Source organism: Leucoraja erinacea, chromosome 34, assembly GCF_028641065.1.
Source record: "Leucoraja erinacea ecotype New England chromosome 34, Leri_hhj_1, whole genome shotgun sequence".
Classification (NCBI taxonomy): Eukaryota; Metazoa; Chordata; class Chondrichthyes; order Rajiformes; family Rajidae; genus Leucoraja; species Leucoraja erinaceus.
This window is the reverse complement of record NC_073410.1, coordinates 12,160,778-12,184,620: the sequence shown is the minus strand read 5'-3', so window position 1 is coordinate 12,184,620 and position 23,843 is coordinate 12,160,778. Positions and strand designations below refer to the sequence as shown.

General features: G+C 39.1%; 1 protein-coding gene across 1 annotated transcript in view; it reads right to left on the bottom strand.

Annotated features, from left to right (window-relative positions):
• The window catches only part of antxr1c (ANTXR cell adhesion molecule 1c), a 65,599-nt gene that overhangs the window by 35,575 nt on the left and 6,181 nt on the right, over positions 1–23,843 (bottom strand). The window contains exons 2-9 of the mRNA XM_055661839.1: positions 10,113–10,184; positions 9,959–10,030; positions 8,300–8,381; positions 8,136–8,169; positions 4,872–4,951; positions 4,720–4,788; positions 3,486–3,566; positions 3,259–3,319 (exon numbers count right to left, since the gene is read on the bottom strand). Coding sequence (XP_055517814.1) covers positions 3,259–3,319; positions 3,486–3,566; positions 4,720–4,788; positions 4,872–4,951; positions 8,136–8,169; positions 8,300–8,381; positions 9,959–10,030; positions 10,113–10,184 — 551 coding nt within the window. The remainder of the gene's footprint in view (positions 1–3,258; positions 3,320–3,485; positions 3,567–4,719; positions 4,789–4,871; positions 4,952–8,135; positions 8,170–8,299; positions 8,382–9,958; positions 10,031–10,112; positions 10,185–23,843) is intronic.

Here is a 23,843-nt window from a genome sequence, read left to right as displayed (position 1 = left end):
GCAAATTTAACAATCTCAGGAAAAAAAATTAAAAAATGGCTGGGACAAGACAAATAAAGCTATGAGTTTAGAAAACTGTGAACTGCCCTCTTGTTAATGTCACAGGGTTTAATCACGTCATTATAGCTTACATCTATTGCTCTTCTGATGTCTCACTTGCCATGTCAGCCGAGGTATAACGCTAAACCTCCATTCTGTCAGCTAGCAAACAGCTCAAATCTTGAATAACAAGTCATTACAATAAAGTATTCCAGTTTAATTTTACATTCATTTCTTCTCTTGTTCAAATTTATAGACCAGCTCGCAAATCAAATTCTTGCTCGTGCCCAGCTGTATGTGATTATTATGAAAGCTGAATGCCGAAATGGCTAATTCTATTTAATTTCAGTTTCTGACTGTGACCGAGTCCTTTTCTTCCTTAGTTACTGTCAGATTGTACATTTGTCGATTTTGACAAGATAGCGAAGGGAAAAAGGTCAACTCTGAAATAATCAGGCAGCGCTGGCAGCGAGATGGTGGGTTGAAGCTGGTGCGCGCTGGCTGTGCTGTCGGCTTTGCTTTTGTTACTCTGATGAGAAGCTGACTGTTTGCATCCACACCTGGTAGTTGACGTGGCCAGTAGGATGCCACATCCAGCAAAACCTTTCAATCATGTCTATGTACCATGAATATAATCAAAGCAATGATGCTGTCAGCTTATATACAATGCACCTCCAACTCCAAATTGATGGCCTGTTTACAGGCTGCACGTCCTGGTCATTTTAAATCAGCCTTATTACCAAGATATCAGCATGTTACTCTATATCAGGAGCTGCAGAATGCAAATGTTGACCATGAATCCATCAGTGTAGAGGCAGGAATCATGAAGTGGCATGTAAGGAAACCAGTGATATCTTCACACATGCCCGTCACAATTCGGGAATGGCAACTTGTATTATATTTCAGCTCTCCTGGTTCACTCTCTGCATTGTCCACATAAATCTTTAGCAAAGCAGAATTTTATGAACCCTAACAAAGATTTTACATCAAGCTGTCCAAATATTTAAATATGATTCACAAAAAGGAAAAATAATATTAATTGGACAATCATTTAATCATTGTTTCGATGATTTTTGTTATAGCTTTCAATATATATGTCCAATCAATTTTATAACCAAATATAGAAATTACCAGTGAATGTTTAATGTGAGTGGATTGATTCATGTCCATTTCATAATCTTGAAATTGTTAGAATAAGCAATATATATATTCCACAAACATGGAAAATATGTACTGGCAACTGCTAATAGTTTTATGGAAACAACACATTTTCCTGCAGTGACTGAAATTATTTGAGTGAATGGAGTCTTAAATGTTAATGATTATACCGTCATTTTAACCAAAGCAAACAGTTGGAATGCTAATCAATAAATGAGGAGAAACAGGGTGGAGACTTAAAACCATTGTTTTTCTCAATATTGTCAATTTCCATACTCAATGGGTTGGGTCAAAATTAGCCCTAAATAGTTATCACCGTTATTTATTTATTGACATCATTTAGAAGATGTACATAAACTAAATTTTGTCGATACATAATTTGCATTTATATAAATATTTATTGTAAGATTTAAGTTACCAAAAATATAATGATAATTTTTTTTAAATGCAGATAAGCAATTCCTGTTTTATTTTTTATCCAATTATTCTTAATTAGGCAATTTAAATGGACATTAAGGATTATTTTCAGACAATTATTGATGAAGCTTTTTCTCTGATGATAAAAGGGAATAAATATCTGCTCAGCACTAGATAGAAGGGAAATAAACAGGAATATAATAAATTGCTGGTTTCATGCTATGGAAAGCTTTTGGTCAGAAAAGTCTCGACCCAAAACGTCTCCAGAGATGCTGTCTGACCCACTGAGTTATTCCATCTTTTTGTGTTTATCTTCTATATGAATTTTTAATTACTTACTTTGGAGGGAGAAAGGGAAATATTTCAGGACTCACATGAGTTAGGTGGAATACATGTTAAAATTTACGTTGTTCAATTTCATAAAACAAATGATCATCATTTGGTGACCACATGATTTACTATCAACCATTTAATGCCCCAAATAAACCTCAGATTGGGGAAACTAAACAATGGGATTGATAGTTTAAATCAGCTTTGTGGGGATCATATTTTATGTCATAACACTTTGACCTTTGTGACTAACAACTCAGGCAATAGCCAAGGTAAAAAAAATCCTCCAACATAAATTTTAGTACACATTAGTTTGACTGCTGTGCATGTGTATTTAAGGTTTGCCTTGCTGTCAATTGAATGATAAACTACAAACTAAAACTTATGTTAGCACGAAGTAAACCATACTGAAATATTTACAGGAACCAACTGAAAAACAGCTGGTAACACGTACACTACTTTAATAAAATTATTGCCTGTGAACAGATCAGTCGAACCCCATTTTATGTTTTTTTCCCACATAGTTAAGTCTATATCTCTTACTTGCTTATAGTTTTTTTTAATATTAGTGATATGATGATCATAAAAGCAATCTGATAACCCTTTGAAAAGTCAGGTAACCCTGAGGTTGCTACTCAAAGCTTATTAGGAAATATTGTAGTTTTTCAGAGGCTAAGAACATAAACCTGGTTGCAAACAAGGTATGTAGCAAAGGTTGAATTCTTTATCCATCCAAACACTATTTGTGCCTTGAGATGAAAGATCACATACTTGCTATTATTAAATATTTAATCTTGATAGACACATTTCATAAATTCTAGTAGCAGAATTAGGCCATTCGGCCTATCAAGTCGACTCCACCATTCAACCATAGCTGATCTATCTTACTCTCTCAACCCAATTTTCACCTGCCTTTGCCCCCTAAACCCACATCCCTCATTCCACATGCCCCGCAATCCACAGTTGTGCGTTTCATGCAATTTGTTGCATGTTTCAAACACAAGTCAACTTATGTGTTTCGTGTTTTACATTTAGAACTGAAAGCTTAGAAGGATAAACAAGTAGCTAAAATGATCAGGAACTGTGTGTTGAACAGTTACCAGTAAGCATGTTTGGGATTGATCCAAAGATAAAAGTGTTGGAACAGTTTCTTGACAAAGCAGTTAAGAACTCAGTTTTAAAGTGTCATCATATGAATGACGCAAAGCCTGTTAACAGATTTGACAGTAAAATCAACATTTTTGAATTACCTCAATGTTTTTTTAATCAAATCATTTACTGATGCTTTGACTTTTATCAGAAATTAATACCTACCTCCTGCACAGACACTTGATGGTTCAACTGCTAGAATTTCAATGCAAGATTTCTTAAGAATCTGTTAAGACAGTAAGTATGAAAACATTTTGGTGCTTTTTTGTGATTTGAACAACAGAGAGATTAAAAAAAAGCATTCATTTTTTCCGAGTAAACTGAAGAAAAATATTTTCTTTATCAATTTCATCAGCACCACTGTAGAAAAAGCCACCATGCTTTAGACCTACCGAATCAATAATGCTTCCTAATGCTTGAAATCCACCCGTTACTGGGAACACATGATTGATGCTGTCAGCAATTCTGGCTAACTAGAAAAGAAAGTCTTTGGTTAGATAATAATTAAATTGAGGCACCCTGCCGGTTCTTTTCCCATTATTCAATGGAGTTTACAATGAACACTTGAAACAAAACATACAAATAATATGCATGGATTTTTAAGCTACATCGCTGCCAAAAGTCCAATCAAAATATGTTGCAAGTAGGATATCATGATATGTCATTTCTTGGCCCGTTGGCGCTGCACTGATAAGAGTACTACCAATACTTACTAGAGTTCATTAGCACATCATCATGCCCTTCAAACCATCTACAAAGATGTTTTTTTTTTTAATTTATACTTGTTTTTTTGTAGCATCCAGAAAATTTGAATGATTCAATGCTAATTTCTGTTTTTTGTATAACTACCAATGTGGAAAAGAATACACAAACTTTGCAGCATCATTCCTGCAAAATAGAAATTATCTCTTTGGTTGCTTGTCTTTTTGCAATATTTTCAGTGATTGCTCGAAGTACACGTTAACTCTCTCAATGCATTCACTGAGAAAAGTTAACTGCGTCAATAATCCTGTATTAAGTCTTAAATTATGAAGGTCGCTAAAACAGGAACATAGTGGCTAAAGGGCCTGTCCCACGAGCATGCGACTCCCTGTGGCAAGCACGACCTAAAGGGCCGGTCCCACCAGCATGCTCCTGCATGCGGCAAGCGCGACCTAAAGGGCCTGTCCCACCAGCATGCTCCTGCATGCGGCAAGCACGACCTAACGTGGTCTCCTCGCGGGGCTGGTCCCACTTTGATCTCCGGAGCCGTATGCAGTTGTGCGGAGCTGAAACTGACCGGGTTCAAAAATTCCGCACGGCAACGGCCTGCTGGCCCGCAGCCGCCTCGACGGCGTACGCATCGCCTCGACGCCGTACGCCCGTCGGACTTCGCTCGGACTTCACGTCACTCACTCGACCTCCGTGCGTACGGCGTCGAGGCAGCTGTGGGCTTTAGGTCGTGCTTGCCGCATGGAGTCGCATGCCCGTGGGACAGGCCCTTAAAGCACAATAGAGGGATAGAGTAGAGAAAACACTGCCCATCCCAACGTGGTCCTTGCCATGGGTGTGCCGTTAGTGATCTTTGAAAAGCGTGATGTGAATTTGATTTTGGATAAATACATTTCAAAACAATGTACATTGTACCTGAGTTTCATTGAAATCTTTCACACCAACGCAATAAATTGTAGCTCCATAACCTCTCGCTCTTTCAGCCTATGCAAAAAGATATTTGTTAAATTTTGCTGGTGCTAGAGATAAACTAAGACTTTCTTTGTTTAATAGCTATGAGTACTTACTTCAGCTTGTGTGCGGTCATACACGTTGTCAATTAATTCCCCATCTGTCAATGCAATGATGACACTAGCAGCTCGAAGTCCTGTGATTGTAGATTCAAAATTAATATTTATTTCTAATATACACTTTTTTAATGGCAGGTAATAACTCACCTTCCTCTGTTCCCGCCATCCTTGCAACTCAAAATCCCCAAAACAATTTCAGACTTTTAGAGATACAGTGCAGAGACACCTTCGGCCCACCAAGACTGTGCTGACCAGCGATCACCCCGTCCACTAACACTGTCCTACACACTAGGGACAATTTACGATTTTACCGAAGCCAATTAACCTTCAAACCTGGATGTCTTTGGAGTGTGGGAGGAAACTGAGAAAACGACGGGGTCACAGGGCAAACGTACAATCTCCATACGGACAGCACCTGTAGTCAGCAACAAACCCAAGTCTCTGGCATTGTCAGGCAGCTCCTCTATCGCTAAGTCACTGTGCCGCCCTACAGTTTAGACCAACTAAGTTAAGGAAAATTAACATGAATAATTCGAACAGATTTTCTGTATGCTTTTCAGAAATTGTAATTGAAAATTAATCTTACCATTGGGAAGATTACTTTGTCAACTTTGATAAAGTAAAATACTTTCTTAGTAATCTAATTACTGAACTAATATGAATTTACTTGGAAAGTGACTAGTATGTGTACAAAATAGAGTGAACTGAAGATCATAAAGGAATATTTGAAGGAGTTTAAATTGGGAGCATCTCTTAGTATATATTTCATCGGTTCATCTCCTCTGTTGCAAAGTCAGACTTTACTTACTACTGTTAATACTTTGTGTGAGGCTATCCATATAGGGAATGACTTTCTGCACTCATCACCAGCCCAAAGCTACCAAAAACACTATGACCCACATACAAGATGTGGGTCAACATTATTACCAGTCGCAAAGGTCCTATCTCTCCAGTTCTATGTCTGATGATCCCCCCATCAGACTGTTTTATTATTCATCTCTCAAAAATGATATTTCGGTATTGATGCCGTCCTAATCATCAAAGATCTTTAAAATGTTAACTCTGAGACCTTTATTATATTCATGAAGCACTTTGATGGCAGAAAAGTTTCTGATATCCCTTCTATATATTAAAATAGAATAATTTCCGGTGCTGGTTTTCTTAGTCTCCAGTTGTGTTAATGTGCAGTGGCAGCACCGTGTATAAAAGTCAACGCGCATTAAAATCAAATTTCCCGCTCTCTGGGGAGCTGCAGTGACTTATGGGGGATATTACAAGAAGCATAAAATGTGATTTTAATATGTACTGACTTTTTCGTGCGCTGCCACTGTTGCGCACTAAAGTGATCGTGTAGTGGGAGACTGAGAATTAAATTATTTTAATTAGGACGTACAATGTAAATCGGAATATTTTCTTGAAACAAAGCAAATTCTACGTAAGGTCAATGGTCCCAAGTTGGACAGTATTCAAAAAAACTCCACGTATTCGAAAGAAGACGGCTGCCAAATGGGATTATGAGAAATCCAGCTAGAATTGCCAGACAATCAGAAATTAGATTGAGATTCTTGGTACCACTGTTGTAGTTGTCTGTGTTAGACAATGGGCTCTGATCGGCTGTATTGCATGTGACTACAGTCATTTCTAATACTGTGGTTGCATATTGTGTTGTACGTTGACAAAGAATGTATAGACCTCAACATCCAACTGGTCCAGAACGCAGCCGCCCGACTCATCGCCCACACCAAATCCTGGCATCACATCACTCCAGTCCTCAAACAACTTCGCTGGCTTCCCATCTCCCACCGGATCACCTACAAAATCCTTTTCCTCACCTACAAAGCCCTCCACCATCTGCCCCCCCCCCCCCATATCTCACTGACCTCCTCTACCCCCTACCAACCCTCACGGTCCCTCAGATCCACATCAGCCGGTCTCCTCTCCATCCACAAGTCCAACCTCCGCAGTTTTGGGGACAGATCCTTCTCCAGGGCAGCTCCCAGGCTCTGGAACTCCCTCCCCCAACTGATCCGCAATTCCGTGTCCCTCACCATCTTCCAGTCCCGCCTCAAGACCCATCTCTTCACCTCTGCCTATCCTTAGCCCCACAGCCCCCTTCCTTTTCATCTGTTCATTAATTGCCTCATTTGTGTTTTGAATTGAATTCTGTCTTTACTTTGTGTACTAGTCATGTCTCTACTATTTATTTCATTCCCCTTACATGTTTTTCCTCTACCTGCTAAATTTTTGTAAGATGTCCTTGAGACTCTTGAAAGGCGCCCATGAATAAAATTTATTATTATTATTATCAGGGCATTCGAAGCACAATACAGGAAGTGTAGATATAAATGTTCAGTATTTGCTTGCCCTCCATTGGTTTAACTCCAGCTAATGGAACATATTACTGCCTATTAGGTCAATGAATGCAGGCCCAGTGCCCAGATACAACATTGGCAAGTCTCAATAATACCTCACTACATGTAAAACGAGACCTGATGCCAAACTTCAAGTAATGCCAAAGATTTCTTGCAGTCTACATAGTAAATCTGCACACCTGATCACTTTCCATGTCCTTTGAGATTTACCAACTTTAATTGTATCATTTAGAAAGTCTCAAATAAATCCCATAAACCTGTTGTCAACAAATGGGTGTAGAAAATAGATAATGCATTATCAACAATGTATTTCCATGCCTTCTGGCAACTACAAAATATTGGCAGAGACCTGGGAACTATCTATTTGTCTACTTTATTGGCCATGTCTGATGATCTACCAGGTCAGGGAGAAGAGACAGAGAATGGCATTAATATTAGTGTATGTGTAACGCAAAGTCAGAAAAATACATTTTTGAAAAGTAAAGGCATTGAATAAGATGTGAATGGTAGATGGAGACTGCACCTAACAAGTCCTTAACACGTATAACAAAAGCAGGTTGAAAATATCAGTTAGAAGAGCATCAACAACTTGCATTTATATTGTCCCCTTGAAGTTGTATTAAGGAAATAAAGCCATTTTTTTAGTTACAAATGGTGATCAAAATTTGTTGATGATGGATTTTAAGAATAGGCTGAATGGAGGAAAAAGATTCAGGTAGCTCCTAGTGATGGGCTGAGGAAGAATGAACATGAGGCTTAAGTCAGAATAGGTGGGTGTGAGCGTCAAGATTGAATCAGAGGAAGGTACAAAATTAAGAATCCTATGACGGGATTTAAGCACATCTACGTGGATCAGATATGGTCACAAAGAAAGAAGGTTACTGATTACCTGAGTAGTGTTCATGATAAATCTGTTCAGTTGCCTGTAGTGAAATGAAAGAGAATAACTATAAAATGAAAGTAAACTATTCATCATTAACAATGCGTTCTCATAACAGAAGTGATGGGCTTGTATTAAATGATAAAGAACAGAACTTGATGTATAAATTGTACCTTCCTGAAGCCCTCGTGCATAAATGTATCCCCTCCTGGCAATTCTTGTTTTAGGGTTTGAAGACCTCTGCGGATAGTTTCCCTTTAATTGATACACAATTATTTAGCAACATCTTATATAGACTCTTGAATATAGCAAAATATCACTATATCTTTCGCAGAGGCTTATCAAATAAAATTATATTCAAAGAAACACTACATCAAATCATATGTTAAAATAATTTTAATATACAAAATCATGAGAGGAATAGATCGGGTAGATGCACAGTCTTTTGCCCAGAGTAGGGGAATCGAGGACCAGGGTTAGGTTCAAGGTGACGGGGAAAAGATTTAATAGGAATCCAAGATTTTCACACAAAGGGTGGTGGGTGTATGGAATAAGCTGCCAGAGGAGGAAATTGAGGCTGGGACTATCCCATCGTTTAAGAAACAGTTAGACAGGTACATGTATAGGACAGGTTTGGAGGGATGTGGACCAAGGGCAGGCAAGTGGGACTAGTGTAGCTGGGACATTGTTGGCCGGTGTGGGCGAGTTGGGCCGAAGGGCCTGTTTCCACACTGTATCACTCTATGACTTTATGACTCCATATGTATAATTTCATCCTAAATGAAAATCAAAAAATTGCAGATGTTGCAAAATCTAATTTAAGATCTGAAAATGCTAAAAATACGCAGTAAGTCAACCAGCATATGTGGATAGAGAACCAAAAAAATATGTTTCAGGTCAAAAACTGGTGAAAAAGAGCGAAAATAATTTACATTTTAAGTTGGAAAAATGGTGGGGAAAGAATACACAGATCAAAGCATAGCTCTCTGATAAGACAAGCCCAGGAATGCTATTGCAGTAAGCAGTTGATAGGATATGCAGGGAAGATAGAGCAGGCAAAAAATAAACAAAGCAATATGGTAAAGATGTGAAATGCAGATCAGGGGTGTAGGACATGCCCAGCAGATCAGATAGTATTAGTGACGAGAAGGGATCTGAATTAACGTTACAAATGGATAATACACAACAGAACCAGTTCTGATACAGAAAGAGATAGCAAGTTACCTGAAATCATTGAAATTGATATTGTCCGGAAGGCTACAAAATGCCCTGAGAGAAGGTGCAATGCCATTCCTCCAACCTATGTTTAGCCTTATTAGTACAATAAATGAGGCCACAGACAGATAGGTCGTGGGAGAGTGATGTAGAATTAAAATGACAATCATCTCCTGTCGGTGCTTGCTGCAACACAGCAACCAAACGACTTCACAGACATTTTATCACCAGGGAAACTCTAGTTTGCTCCATCAACACACTGGTTTTGTCCTTGGCATTTCTTTCTCATCTTCTCTGCAGGTTAAAACTGACTTACTTTTTCTTGAGCTCTGAACAAAGGGGCTTCCGCCAGAAATATTAATTCCATTTCTCTTTTCATAGATTCTGTCTGACCTACTAAATGTTTTCAGCATTTTTTACCATTCGACCTAGTTTTTATATTGATATCCAGTCAAAGCAGTTGTTTCGCTAGATATTCCTTTGTATTTTATTTCACAAGATCAGAAACGAAGAGTTTAGTAAAATAAGGTGACTAGTAATTGCGTAATTATGCACAATTTTCCATCTTATCAAATCTATTCTTATTAAGTACTTACATACTCTATTCCAATATTTACCTATCAGCAGTCAGGCTCATCAAGGTTGTACTTTTTGCAGAAAAAACGATAAAAGACATTCGTAGCTGAGGACTGAAAGAAGTTAAATGTAAGTTAAGTTATATATTCAGCTAATATATTTAACAGCAATGATGTTAAAGTGATTTATTGATACCTTAAAAATTTTTCAGCAAGAGCTTCGACAAAAGAATATATTTGTATCCAATGGTTTGTAACACTTCCAGACCTGAGAAAAAATGCAATTAACAATTATTCCCACAAATACTGGAAAGTTTTATACAATTTGAGTAACTGTCCTTTAAGTTCTTAAATCACCTGACTCCTTAAAGTATGTAGTATCTCAGATATGCACAAGTATTGACAGGTGAATGTTGTTAAACTCAACTGAGTTTGGCTCGGTTATCAAAAACGAAATGGGATACATAGGGCTCAGCAAAACCAGCAGCAAAAAAAACAAAGCACATGTTAGCACTGATGAAGTAAATCAATTTCTACCTCAGGATCTGGTCCATATCATTTTACTTGGCTGTACACAACTTGGGTTCAATGTTACATATAATGTTGCTTTTATTCAGACATAGTGTATGGATGCAGCAAATGAGACATGTATTCATAATTGCTGATTAAGTACCAGGATTTTGACAGACAAAATATGGTGATAAATTTCCAAGTCAGGATGGTGTGGAATATTAAAAGGACCTTTTGTGTGGTAAGGTTCACAACTGTTTCCCCCCCCTTATTCTTCTAGACAACAGAAGTCATGGTTTGGATATGCAATTGAAAAAGCATTGGCAAGTTCTTAAGGTGTAGATGGTATTTGTTGTACCACATTATGCTGGTGGTGGAGTAAGTGAATATTGGATCAGTAGACTGGGCGATGTTCAGGGACTCGGCAAGGGACCTGTACAAATATTTGTGATGGTTGTTACTGACTTCATAAGTATATGTGTGGTGAAGTGTTCTGCCACCAAAACCACCCGACTGTTCCCATCCAAGTGTTCCCACCAAACCATCCAAGTGTTCCCCTAGCCTTGGATGAACCAGGAGGTCCACATTCTTCTGAGGAACAGATTTGGGGTATTTAAGTCCGGCAAAGTAGATTCATACACGGAGTCCACGTATAGCTTCATTAAGGCCATTCAAAATATTAAAAGAAAATGTTATTTTAAATTGGAGGATGAGATGGACATTCGGCAGCTGTGGCAGGGCTTGCCACAGCTCAGCTCCCTTATTCACTTGCTCATCTCCTTCAAGGCAAATTCAAGTGGCAGCTCAAGTGTCCATTTACTATTTCAAAACTTTCTCAATTATCAAAAAAAATCATAGAAGCTGTTGCTTTATAGAAAATGCAGACGAAGAATAGCAGCAGATACCAATGAACTGCTTACAAAGTGCCAGGACCACTAACTCACCTGGTACGCTTCATTGCACTACAATGCTGAGATTTATATTCTGCATACTGTATCTTTCCCTTCGCTCTGCCTATTGTACTTGAGTTTGACCTGATTGTAGTTATGTATAGTATTATTCGATCTGATCGGATAACATGCAAAATAAAGCTTTTTCCTGCACTTTGGTACATGTGGGAATAATAATCCAAACATAAACCTTAAAGTCTTCATCCAAACAAAACTAATGAGTTGAATTTCAGAGTAAATTTAGGGTGATAACTTTGACATCAAGCCAGTAATAACAGAATTTTACTTTAAGACCACCTAGTAAAATTGAAATTAATGGGAATTTAGAAAAGCTGTCTATAGTTACACTCATTTAGAACACAAAGGAAGACGGTTGTGGTGTTTGGAGGCCAATCAATTCAACGCCTGCCATCGCTGGAGGAGTTCCTTATGGTAACTAACTTCAATTGCTCTTCACTCCATCACTGGTTAGAAATGGCAATATTAATTGATGATTGCAGAATGGTCAATTCCACTACAGAAATAAGCAAGACCTCTATGACATTGAGGGTTGTACTGATAAATTAGAAATAGCATTTGATCTACTAGGGGGGGGGGGGTCCCAACCTTTTTCATCCTGTTTACCTCTGGCAACTTTAATAGCACATAACAATGTTATCTCACTTATTTACGAACAACAAATGATGAACAGATACCAGAACCAAACACAGTCAGTCAATGAGAAAAAATATGTACAAATCCAGAATCAACAAATTTACCCCCTGGGTAGGTGAAATGTACCCCCTGGGGTAAATTTACGCCAGGTTGGGAACCCTTGATCTACTCAAATGTGGGACAGGATGCAGGCTGTTAATCCTACCAATTCAATCAACGTCCGATGAATGTTCAACAGGTGCTCTAGGGAGAATAAGGTCAAGTACATGCTTCCTGTATTATAACAGTGATTATATTTCACAAGTATTTCATTAACTGCGAGTACTGACACCGGGAACACAATAGATATTAAGAATGTGTGAAATCCTTTGATTAAGGACCGGTAACATTAGCTGTTTCCTTCCATAGATTCTGCCTGACATGTACCATCTGCAGTTTATCGATTTTCACTTACTGTTAAAATCTTTCTTCCTATATAAAGTGGGAAAACACCAATGAGCGAAAACTGCTAAGAGAAACCAATCCTAATATTATCCTAATGAATGAGTTCTCACAATAGCAAAAGCTATTAATTCCAAAAAATCCACATGTAAAATCTATGTATGAACATTTTCTCATAGATCACAAATACACACTACCGATATGAAGAAGGGAATGAACCTCCCCAAGTGCGATGAGCAATATCCTTACTGTAAATACCACCAAATATAGGAAGGATCTGAGGAAGGGTCTCTACCCGAAACGTCGCCTATTTCCTTTGCTCCATAGATGCTGCCTCACCCGCTGAATTTCTCCAGAATTTTTGTCTACCTTCGATTTTCCAGCATCTGCTGTTCATTCTTAACCAAATATAGATTAGTTGCTTGTTGCTCCATTAAGATTTTACAATGCCCAATATAACCAGCCTCACCTGGTCCAGGAACACCACTGGGACCGTCAAATGGGCCCATCAGCGACTGCACTTCCTGAGGAAACTAAATCAGGCCTCACTCCCCACCAACACCCTCAGGACTTTCTACAGGGGTACGGTGGAGTCTGTACTCACGTACTGCATAAATACATGGTACTCCACCTGCAACTGCTCGGACAGGAAGGCTCTGCAGAGGGTAGTGAGGGGAGCAGAGAGGATCATTGGCGTCTCCCTACCCTCGGCACAAGAACTGTTCCAGAGCCGCTGTCTGAAAAAAGCTCAGAGAATTGCTAAGGACAAACTGCACCCCCTCCACATACACCTGGATCTCCTGCCATCAGGCAAGAGATATCGAAGCATCAAAGCCCAGACTGCAAGACTGCTAAACAGCTTCCTACCACAGGCTGTGAGGCTGCTAAACAGTCACTCTGTACTCACAGTCACTTGATTCTGCGGCTGGCACTGGCCACTTCAATAACAGGCACTGGCCACTCAAATCAGTTGCCCCGGACATTTTTATGATTGGTTTATTGTATTTTAACGTTGTGTTTTACCTGCTTTTAACTATTTATTTATACTGTTCCATCAGGGACTGGATTGTTTTTAGTGTTATTATGTGTGAAATGTTTTAAATTTCATGTGCGATGCTCCGCTATTCCCTGGGAAACGTCTTTTCATTTTGCACTGTACAACTGTTGCTTGCAAGATGACTATAAAGGTTGAGATTGATTGATTGATTGATTGATTGAACTTATATAGGGTATTATATAGGGTGGCACAGTCACAAAAAAGAGTTGCTGCCTCACAGCACCAGAGACTTGGATTTGATCCTGACTATGGGCGCTGTCTGTGCAGAGTTTATGTACGTTCTTCCTGTAACCACAGGGGTTTACTCTGGGTGTTCCAGTTTCCACCTACATTCCTAAGATGTGCAGGTGTGTAGGTTAATTGGCTTCTGTAAATTGCCCTTAATGTGTAGTATACAAAAATGGGATTACATAAAAGTGTACACGAGTGTGATCTACGGGTGGTCGATAGTCGGTGTGGACTCAGTTAGTTGTCGGGCCTGTTTCCATGCTGTATCTCTAAACAACTACCAAATCCGCTTGCATACCAGGCCACTGTATTTCAAAATAATTCATCATATGTGAACCACCTGGAGAGATTTCCAAGTAATAAGATGAAGCTGTATGAATGATTCTTTTTCATAACTACTTATTACAAAAGGAAGTGGAAAATAGGTAATGCAATGAGGAAAGGAATGAAGAATCACATGAACAGCTGTGTGGTGCCACACACGATGGTGTTGGAATCTGGAAGAGCATTCTTCCAGACATCTTGAATCTGGAGATACATTAGACTGCACGTGTTGGAATCTGGAGCAGGAAACAAATTGCTGGAGGAATGGTACAAGCCACAACCTTAATTGTTGACCATTCTATTACCTCCACAGATGTTGCTTGATGTGTTGAGTTCCTCCAGCTATTTGTTTTTTTTGATTGAATATGGAGTTATTTCCTACAAGTCCATGGGGAGAACTTAGACCACTGAGTTGTCCGTAGAAGTATAGTTTTGTACATTACAGTATCAGGGAGACTGATGCCTGAGGTTTTGTATAAGAAGGAAACTAGAACTATGAATAGTCCTAGAGATTGAAGACTCAGAGACAGCACAAATGGCTTATAATTTAAACCTTTTGACAGATCTGTGGTCTTGGAGCACTTGGGAGCAAAGGCGAAAAGGCAACAGCGAGAGATGCTGAAATTTACAGCAATCTATGAAATGGTTTTGGGTGACAGTGTTTGCGATGAGATACTGAGTGATTTGAAGATCCAGGAAGAAATCAAAACCAGGGATGAGAGAATGATTGAAATGTCAACATTAATCCATCGTTAGCAAGGAATCCTGAAACGAGGCATGGTAGTTTAGGGAGGGGTGAACCATAAACTGGGAACTAAGGCAGTTTATAGCGATTGGGAAAATAATCAATTGCCCTGAAGATGAAGGGAATTTGCTGAAAGCTTTTTGGAAGAAGGGAAAATGTAACATGCTCATATACACAACTGGAAATGAAGTCCTCCACATGGTCTAAATGCCCAAAGATGCAACAAAAAAACCAATCTTTTACGAGGAGAATTTGAGATGATTGAAATTAATGTTTATAACTGAATACACCCTGGGCTTCAGATGGAAGGGAGGCATTGAGAAAGTTTTGGACAATTTGTAACGTGTGCATAAGATTATGGGCAGTTCCAAGTCTTTTTTTACAGGTATTTTAATCTTTAATGTGTTTATTCTAATCTGATTATTTTCAAAGAAGAGCAAATAATTTACCTAAGATGCTGAATGATTCCTTAAAATCTTTTCAGACTGACTGCATTTTAAGGATTGATAGGATGTTGGCCACACCTGTGTTGCCATCAGGGCTGCACATGTGAACCACAATATATATGTGAAATAAATGATACAGCATGACTGAATACCCAAAGGAATTCCATCCTTCCTTGGTATACGTTGTGCATATGTGTCAAAAACCAAAGCTCAAAGAGAACGTAAATTTTAAATAACTAGAAATAGAAGTTATCATAAATAGAAGGTAGACACAAAATGCTGGAGTAACTCAGCGGCACAAGCAGCATCTCTGGAGAGAAGGAATGGGTGACCTGACCCTAAATTCTCCCCATGGACTTATAGGATTCAAATCTGGAAAAGAACTCCAGATTCAATAGAAAATACAAATAGGTGGAGGAACTCAACGCATCAAGCAACATCTGCGGAGGTAATAGGATGATCAACATTTAAGGTTGCGGCCTTGCATCAGGGTTGATTATTTCTCCAGCAGTTAGTTTCAGTGCTATCGGTCGAGATCCTTCTTCAGACTGAAGAAGGGTCTCGACCCGACTGTCACCCATTACTTCTGTCCAGTGATGCTGCCTTTGTCCCGCTGAGTTACTCCAGCATTTTGTGTCTATCTTCAGTGGAAACTAGTATCTGCAGTTCCTTGCTGTACTGTTATCATATTCTTGATTTATAATGAAAACAGCAAACTGTTCCAAAATTGTGATCAGATATTGGGAATCAATAAATATGATCAAACAGTTTGTGTCAATGCAAGGAGCAAGGCTTGGACTGAGTTTTTTCCAAGCATGGGTTATCTACTTGGGTTAAAATTGTAACAAGAATTGGAACGATAGTTTACAATATACAAGAAAATGTGGTCACGTGGTAAATTTTGAACGAGAAGTATTTCTAACATAATTTATATTAGTTTTGTCCTCGAAACACTTGCCTTGTAGGCATATTCTAATCCGCAACATAAAACAATAAATATTCTAATCCCACCTTGCAGGAGATCTGCATGATTATACATTGGAGTCTTTGATTATGAAAAGATTTGCATTCCGCTGATGCAGGTTTAAAAAATTGGGCATAATTTTTCTGGTGCCTGAAGCACACTGGGGATGTTTTTATAAAACAAGTTTTAGGATATTGTCATGCCTACTATCGAGCTGGTCTCAGAATCATGTGCAACTGATGGTTAAAGTAACCGCTGACCAAATCCGGCTAAATATAGCAAAATATAGTACCTTGCATTTTACACATCCAGAAATAATAAAGGCCATGATGTCATTTGCTTCTCAATTAAAAGCTGCATCTGCATGTTACCATTTAAGTTTAATGCACACAAAAATCTCTCGCAATGTCATTAATTTGCAGTTTTTCTTCATTTAGATAAGTCTATCTTTTGATTCCTCCGAGCAAAATGCTGAATTCACGCATTGCTGCATTAACTTTAATTTCCAGGCTTTTGCCCAGCCATTCAACTTATCTATATTATGTTGTAGAATCCAAATATCATCATCACTGCGTGGCCTCTCATTTATTTCCATGTTAACAGTAAATACATTAAGAAAAACTGGACAGCCTTTAGGAAAATAAAAGCAGATTTGATTGAAGCTTAAAGGTTCCTGAGGACTCTTGACAGAGTTTATGTCGAGAAGATGTTTCTTCTTGTTAGAGAATCTAGAAATATGGGATATTGTTTAAAGACAAATCAGTGCTCAGTGACATTTTTCTCTTAGCGCATTGTTAGTCTTTAATGAATTTATTTCCACAAAGACTGGTGCAAATGTAGTTTTGGGATATGTTAAGTTGAGAATTATCAGATAAATAAAGGCAGGCGGTATGTTTATATTTATATGTTTGGATTATAATCTCAGACCCCCTGCTAGTCATATCAGAGTTGTGCAAACAGCTTCCCAATGATACACATACTCAAGAACCAGACACAACCTTTGCACAGAATTTCAGATCACTGTAATAGCAAGTTAAGTAACTATATCCTTCTGAACACGTACAAAGAATTCCAATCAGATGAAGTAATTCATGGTGCCTACATATATCAGTGAAGTGATCATTGTTATTCTTGTAAGAGTTACACGTTTTGTCAGTTTCCTGTCAAAGTTACGTTGGATGAACTACACATCTTCTAGTTGGTAATGGAGAACTCTTGGAGTAAGGAGCCACATATGAAATGGATCAAAAAGGATCTTGATCCTTCATTTCAACTTCATGGTTTACATTAAAATAACACATTTATCCATAATCAATGTCCATAAATATTATTCTACGGATTCATAGAAGAGTTAGCAACTAGCCATGACATTATCTTTGTGAAACCACAATTCCAACACATTAGAGAAAAGCAGGTTCACAATGCAAAAGATTGATAATGAAGTAATCCAACTTCTTTCTTCATTGATGACCTCACTGAGAATGTACTGATAATAAATGAGTATCTTGACCTACAAGCTGGGGCATCTGCTTTTTGTTCCCGACCAATACATTTACGTTTGTGGTTGTAACGTGACAAAATGTGGAAAAGTTCAAGGGGTATGAAAACTTTTGCAACCACTGTATAGGATAAAGACTAATCTTTCACTATGTCTGTTGTTGTGGATCATTCACAAACAGCTTGTTAAATCAAACTTCACTTGATAGGTGCTCAATAATCTGCACAGGCAGTAGGTAAGAGGATTTGGTTCCATTATATGTTATTCTGAGGTCCAAGCCACTATTTGTGCCCCACTCAAGCCTCTTCACAAAATCATCATACTTCAGCTCACCATGTGACAAATGGTTTTATTCCTTCAACAGAAATGTTTCAGATTACTGAGTAGGGAGGAACTGCAGATGCTGTTTTAAACCGAAGATACACACAAAATGTTGGAGTAACTCAGCGGGACAGGCAACATCTCTGGAGAGAATGGCTAACGTTACGGGTTGAGACCCTTCTTCAGATTAGATTATTATTGAGTTGTCCACTAAGCTAAGCACTCAATAATAAAACCTGTAAAAGAATTGAAGAGTGGACAAGAAAATGATTAAATGCAGCCATAAAGAAGTCACATGTGAAATGTATTCATGTATGTTTCTGTCTTATTGAGACATACTATATCCTTGGAGAGACTAAATGATGAGAGGCTGTCCAGTGGAAGAGTCTATAACTAAGGACTATCGCCGCCAGATAGAGAATGTCATTTAGGGTCAAGTGGAGGATAACTTTATTTTTACAGTAACTACAATTCTCCATCTCAGAGGGCTGTGAATGTAATGCTTATATTCAACGCTGAGATTAATAGGTTTTTGGACATTAAGTGATTCTGAGGTTATGGTGATTGGGCAGGAATATGCTTGAGGTCAAAGGTCAATTTTGATCGAACCGATTCAGGGTATGGGCTTGAATCCTTGTGATCTTTATCATGGAACAAGGTTTTCCAGAGAAGTTCACAAAATCCGGTAGGCGGCGCGACTCTGGTCAGCAGCGGCCTCTGCAGCCTGTCCGCGTTTTTATTATTTTTTATCTGTGTTTTTATGTAGTTTTTTGTTATTTATGTTGGGGTGTGTGTGTGGGGGGGGGCGGGGGTGGGGTGGGAGGGGGGGGGGGGGAAACATTTGAATCTCTCCCTGCACTGGAGACCCGACCTTTTCTCGTCGGGTCTCAGTTGTCGTTGGGGCCGCAACGAGGAGCGGCCTCCAAGAGGAAGAAGCCGGGGGCTCGGGTGCCGACGCACCTCACCGTCGCGGAGCGTGGCAGAGACTGGAGCGGGACCGGAGCGGGGGTGGAGCGGTGGAGGAGCTGCTGCTGCTGCTGCCGCTGCTGCTGCTGATGCGGAGGCTGCTGCTGCGGGTCTGTGGACGGCGGCACCGGGAGCCCGCGGATCCCTGGAGGGAGACCGCTTTTCAGGGCTCCTGCAACGGCGACTTCTCCCGCCCGAGTTGCGGGGTTGAAGAGCTCCTGGAGCGGGGCCTAACACCACTGCCCCGCGCGGCTTGGAATGGCCGCGGGACTCTGCGAGCGCACACCGGGGGCTCCAACATCAAGACCCGGTGTGCGACCTCGCACCACCCGGCGTGGCTTTAATGGCCGCGGGACAATCGCCATCGCCAGCCGGGGGCTTTGACTCTGACATCGGGGGGGGGGGGGGGGGAGAGTGCAGTGGAGAGATAAGTTTTTTTGGCCTTCCATCACAGCTATGTGATGGATGTTTATGTAAAATGTAATTATGTTGTGTCTGGGGTCTATTTGTGTGTAATGTATGGCTGCAGAAACGGCATTTCATTTGGAACTCCAGGGGTCCAAATGACAATTAAATAGACTATTGACTATTGACTATTGAAATTCAGTTCATATGAACTCCAAAACCATCAGCAACTAAAGATCCAATTCTTAGCCGTCGACTACTGCATGCCTATATCTTTGCATATCTCTCAGCCTGAGCACATACATGTCAAACCTTTCCTTCCTGAAAATATCTAACAAAGGTTAACTTTGTGTAGCTGGTTTTGCTGAATGTGACCCATGCTTACAAAAGAAGTCTAAGACCTGAAGTTTCTATTTCTGAAAGAATGAAAAACCAGACCGAACATGAATATGTTTAAAAAAATCAACAGAAAAAAATATTTGTGCTGTAAAATAGACACACATGGGGAAAGATACTAACCACACAGATACTAAGAACCACACAGAGAGTAAACATTTTTTCATTATCTTTACATTTCCATGCTTAGACAACATCTCCCAGGCTTTTGCACTGAATCATGCATTCACTATCGCCAGAATAATTTACTCATAACCTATTTTGACAGTAAAATGCTCCATCTTTATGAATGTACTTTTTTTAGCAGGAAAAGGTTTGAAGGTTTACTACCGCCTCATGACGTGTTGACAAATATATTATCATTGATTTAATAAATTCAATTGATTTATTTTTGTTATTTTACATATTTGCACAAAATAATCAAATATTGTCAAATTAGATAAATAGTAAATGGTCATAACAAACTTAAGAACTTTAGAATCGGCAAGGTTTGTCATGTTTGCAGAAATATTCTATTTCTACGGATTTCCTTCCATGCAAGCTGAGGTACATTCTGGCCAATAACAGGGTTATGACAATGCTCCAAATTTGCTAATCAAAACATACAATTAGTAAATCAACTAACTAAAAGCAACCACTATAAATGTCTGATTTCAATCTCACCCAACATAGAAATATGGGAGTGAATTTCCTCTGGATTTGTCTTGATCTGCTGCTGCAACATTGTAGAAATTCACCCCTCTCACATTCTAACAGTAGTTACTCTTTAGCAATTTTGGCATTTATTTTCCTGGAGGACTAAGGCCAATATGGCACATTGCCCGTGTAATGTTGCATTCTTTAGACTTTAGAGATACAGCATGGAAACAGGCCCTTCGGCTCACGCAACCAGTGTTCACCTCATACACTAGTCACTCTACTGTAGGTCACATTTAGCCATGTAGAGTCTACAGTGCAACACCCCTGTGCATGCTGTCTTCCACAGGTCTGGCTGGTTACAACTGAGCCACTTTAGCAGTTTTCACTGAAGCAAATAATAAAGACAGGGTCCGTTCCCCAGTGGTAATTGCCTTCTAAAAAGTGGACAGGAACTCTGCTACTTAATAATTGCTGAAAGCAGCAGGAATTTGGTGGAACTGTTCCTCCCTCTTGTTCGGGAAGTTTCCACAAGTCTCTTTACTAGGAGACGAGCTGAACCTTGATTTCAAGAACTTTGCCCTTGTAATCTAACAAGTGAAACGTAATAAAATCATGTACTCAATGAATTATTTCAATGAATATCAATGTTATGTATGTTTAAAAGTGAAACCGCTAAGTTCTTTGATTTAAATTACAACTTCTGTAATTTCTAAAATATCCACCAACCAAGCAGGATATGACTAGAGAAAATGGTCAGGCTGGGGAAAGAGATGTGAGTTCAGTGAATCCTTTCTTTGTACTGCCTGGCAGTTTCCAAGAAACACAGGTTCAAAGTGGCCAGTTTTTCATAGCCTGTTGCTGAACTCAACCTACTTTCTCACAGGGGATTCATTAACTATGCCATAAATGTACATAAAATGTCTCAACATGCTGGGTTTGATTCTCCCATATACTAGTAAACAATCTGGTATATATAATTCCACAAACAAAAACTGCTGGAAAACATAGCAAGTTGTTAATTTCTGACTGTTTCAGACAGTTAACGTTTCAGACAAACTATGTCAACAAAATCAAATTCTATTCATTTAATAAATTACTGTAAATAGACACAAAATGCTGTAGTAACTCAGCGGGACAGGCAGCATCTCTGGAGAGAAGGAATGGGTGAGGTTTTGGGTTGACAATTACTGTGTTTTATTCACCACAGGCATTTTCCTGTACTTTCTTCATGTCATCAATTGTCTACAAAATTGAAAATTATAATATTTTTGTTTTAACTTATTTTTAATTTTAAGAATTAAATTTGAGATCCAGATAAGCTAAGCTGTTTTAGCGTCCCTCTGACATTTTGTCCGCTCACAATGTTTGTTTCTCTACCACTCGGTACCAGGCTAATTTCATACAATATTATACTCTTATTATTGGGGGTATCAATCGTTCTTAACAGCAGTTCCAGTAGCAAAATGTGCCTCTCATATATTATCAGTAGCCCTTTCTTAATATGTAGTTTCACCCTCTCTCACACTGTGCAAATGCCAGGGTTTGTTCCTTGTGGATACATACAATACCAGAGTCAGTCTCATTATCAACTCTTTCACTGTTTCATACATTCACTGAATGTTATTGCAGCTCTCCCAATGGCAATGAAACTTACAGAATAATGAAAGGCATAGATAGAGTGGATGTGGAAATGATGTTTCCACTGATGGGAGAGTCTAAGACCAGAGATCATAGCCTCGGAATTAAATAGCGCTCTTTTAGAAAGGAGGTGAGGAGGAACTTCTTTCGTCAGAGGGTAGTTAATCTGAGGAACTCATTGCCACGGAGGGCTGTGGAGGAGGCCAAGTCAGTTGATGTTTTTAAGGCAGACAAATTCTTGATTAGAACGGTTTCAAGGGTTATGGAAAAAAGCAGGAAAATAGGATTAAAAGGCAGAGATGATTGAATGGCGGAGTAGACTCGTTGGGCCGAATGGCCTAATTCTACTGTAACTTGTGAACAATACCTCACAGTTATGCAGGGGGTCTGAATTCACTCCAGAATAAGAATGCATAATCGCAGCAACATCTCAGGGCAACACTGCTTGTTGCCTATAGTTAAGCCTGTGGAACACATTTTAAGATAAGCCCCAATCCAGTAGTCCAGAGGCATGTCAAATTGCCTTGATGAAATCCAAACAAGCTTGGATTTTATTTCAGTTTTTTTATTTGCTTGCTGAGAGTAATGACGATTTCGCAAAGTAATTACATAAACACAAAGCATTTTGAGATGTTTCTGAAAGGTGTGATAATATGCAGTTTAAATTCATGTCATTTATCTTTTCAGTACCATGATTCTCCAAATAAGATAGACTCAAAATGCTGGAGTAACTCAGCGGGTCAGGCAGCATCTCTGGAGAAATGGAATAGGTGACGTTTCAGGTCGCGACCCTTCTTCATACTGAGCGTCAAAGGAGAGGGAAACTAGAGGAATGAAAAGGTGATGAACATATTAGAGCTGACACCAATGACCAAGGAAATGGTTCATTGCTGGCTGTGGAAAAGGTGATAATGAAGGGACGTATGAACGCAAACAGTGGACGCAGGATGACTAGGATAGGGGAGGGGCAGAGAGAGGGATTTTCACTCACTTTCTCACACAGCTGAGATCACTCAGATACAGAACGTCTCCCCACTCAGTATCCTTCACCAAGTCCATGTTGTCTCCCACCTGATGTTAAATTCAATCATTCATTATTAGTTTACTAACTTGGAGTTTCCACCCTTGTTGCTTTTCTCAGTCAGTTAAAAAAAAAAATAGTTTATGTGAAAATCGCTGGCAAATCTACTGTCTTTATCCACATGTGCTTCTGAGGAGGAAGTGGTGGTGAAGCACTTCTTTAATAACTACAGTTTTGCTGATTATGGTATTCTCCAAATGCTACTGGACAGGGAATTAAAGTACCTAAACTCAGCAAAAAATAAAAGTTAGAATCATGCTTGACTTGAAGAGGAACATAGTGGCATTCTGATGAGTTTGTGGTTCTGAACCTTTTCCCCAGTTGTCAGAGGTTATGGGTTTGTGTGGTGTTGCCAAAGAATTGGGGCCACTTTTTCCTGCTCACATAAAGAGATGTACAAGATACACATTCAAAGTCATAGTTGAACCATTCACTTACTGCTTTTCTCACTTAGACAAGTGATCATCTTATTCAATATTAGTACGAATATTTTTCATCCTGTGCTCATGGCACAGTTGCTTATTCAGTAACAGTGTCTGAATTTTCACACTATAATTCTTATTCAGAAAGTCCATTTGAGCGAGAAACATTCACTGATTTCATATCACTATACTTTCAATGTCACCAAAATCTAGTATCTTTCATTCAGTGTTGTGATTCTCTT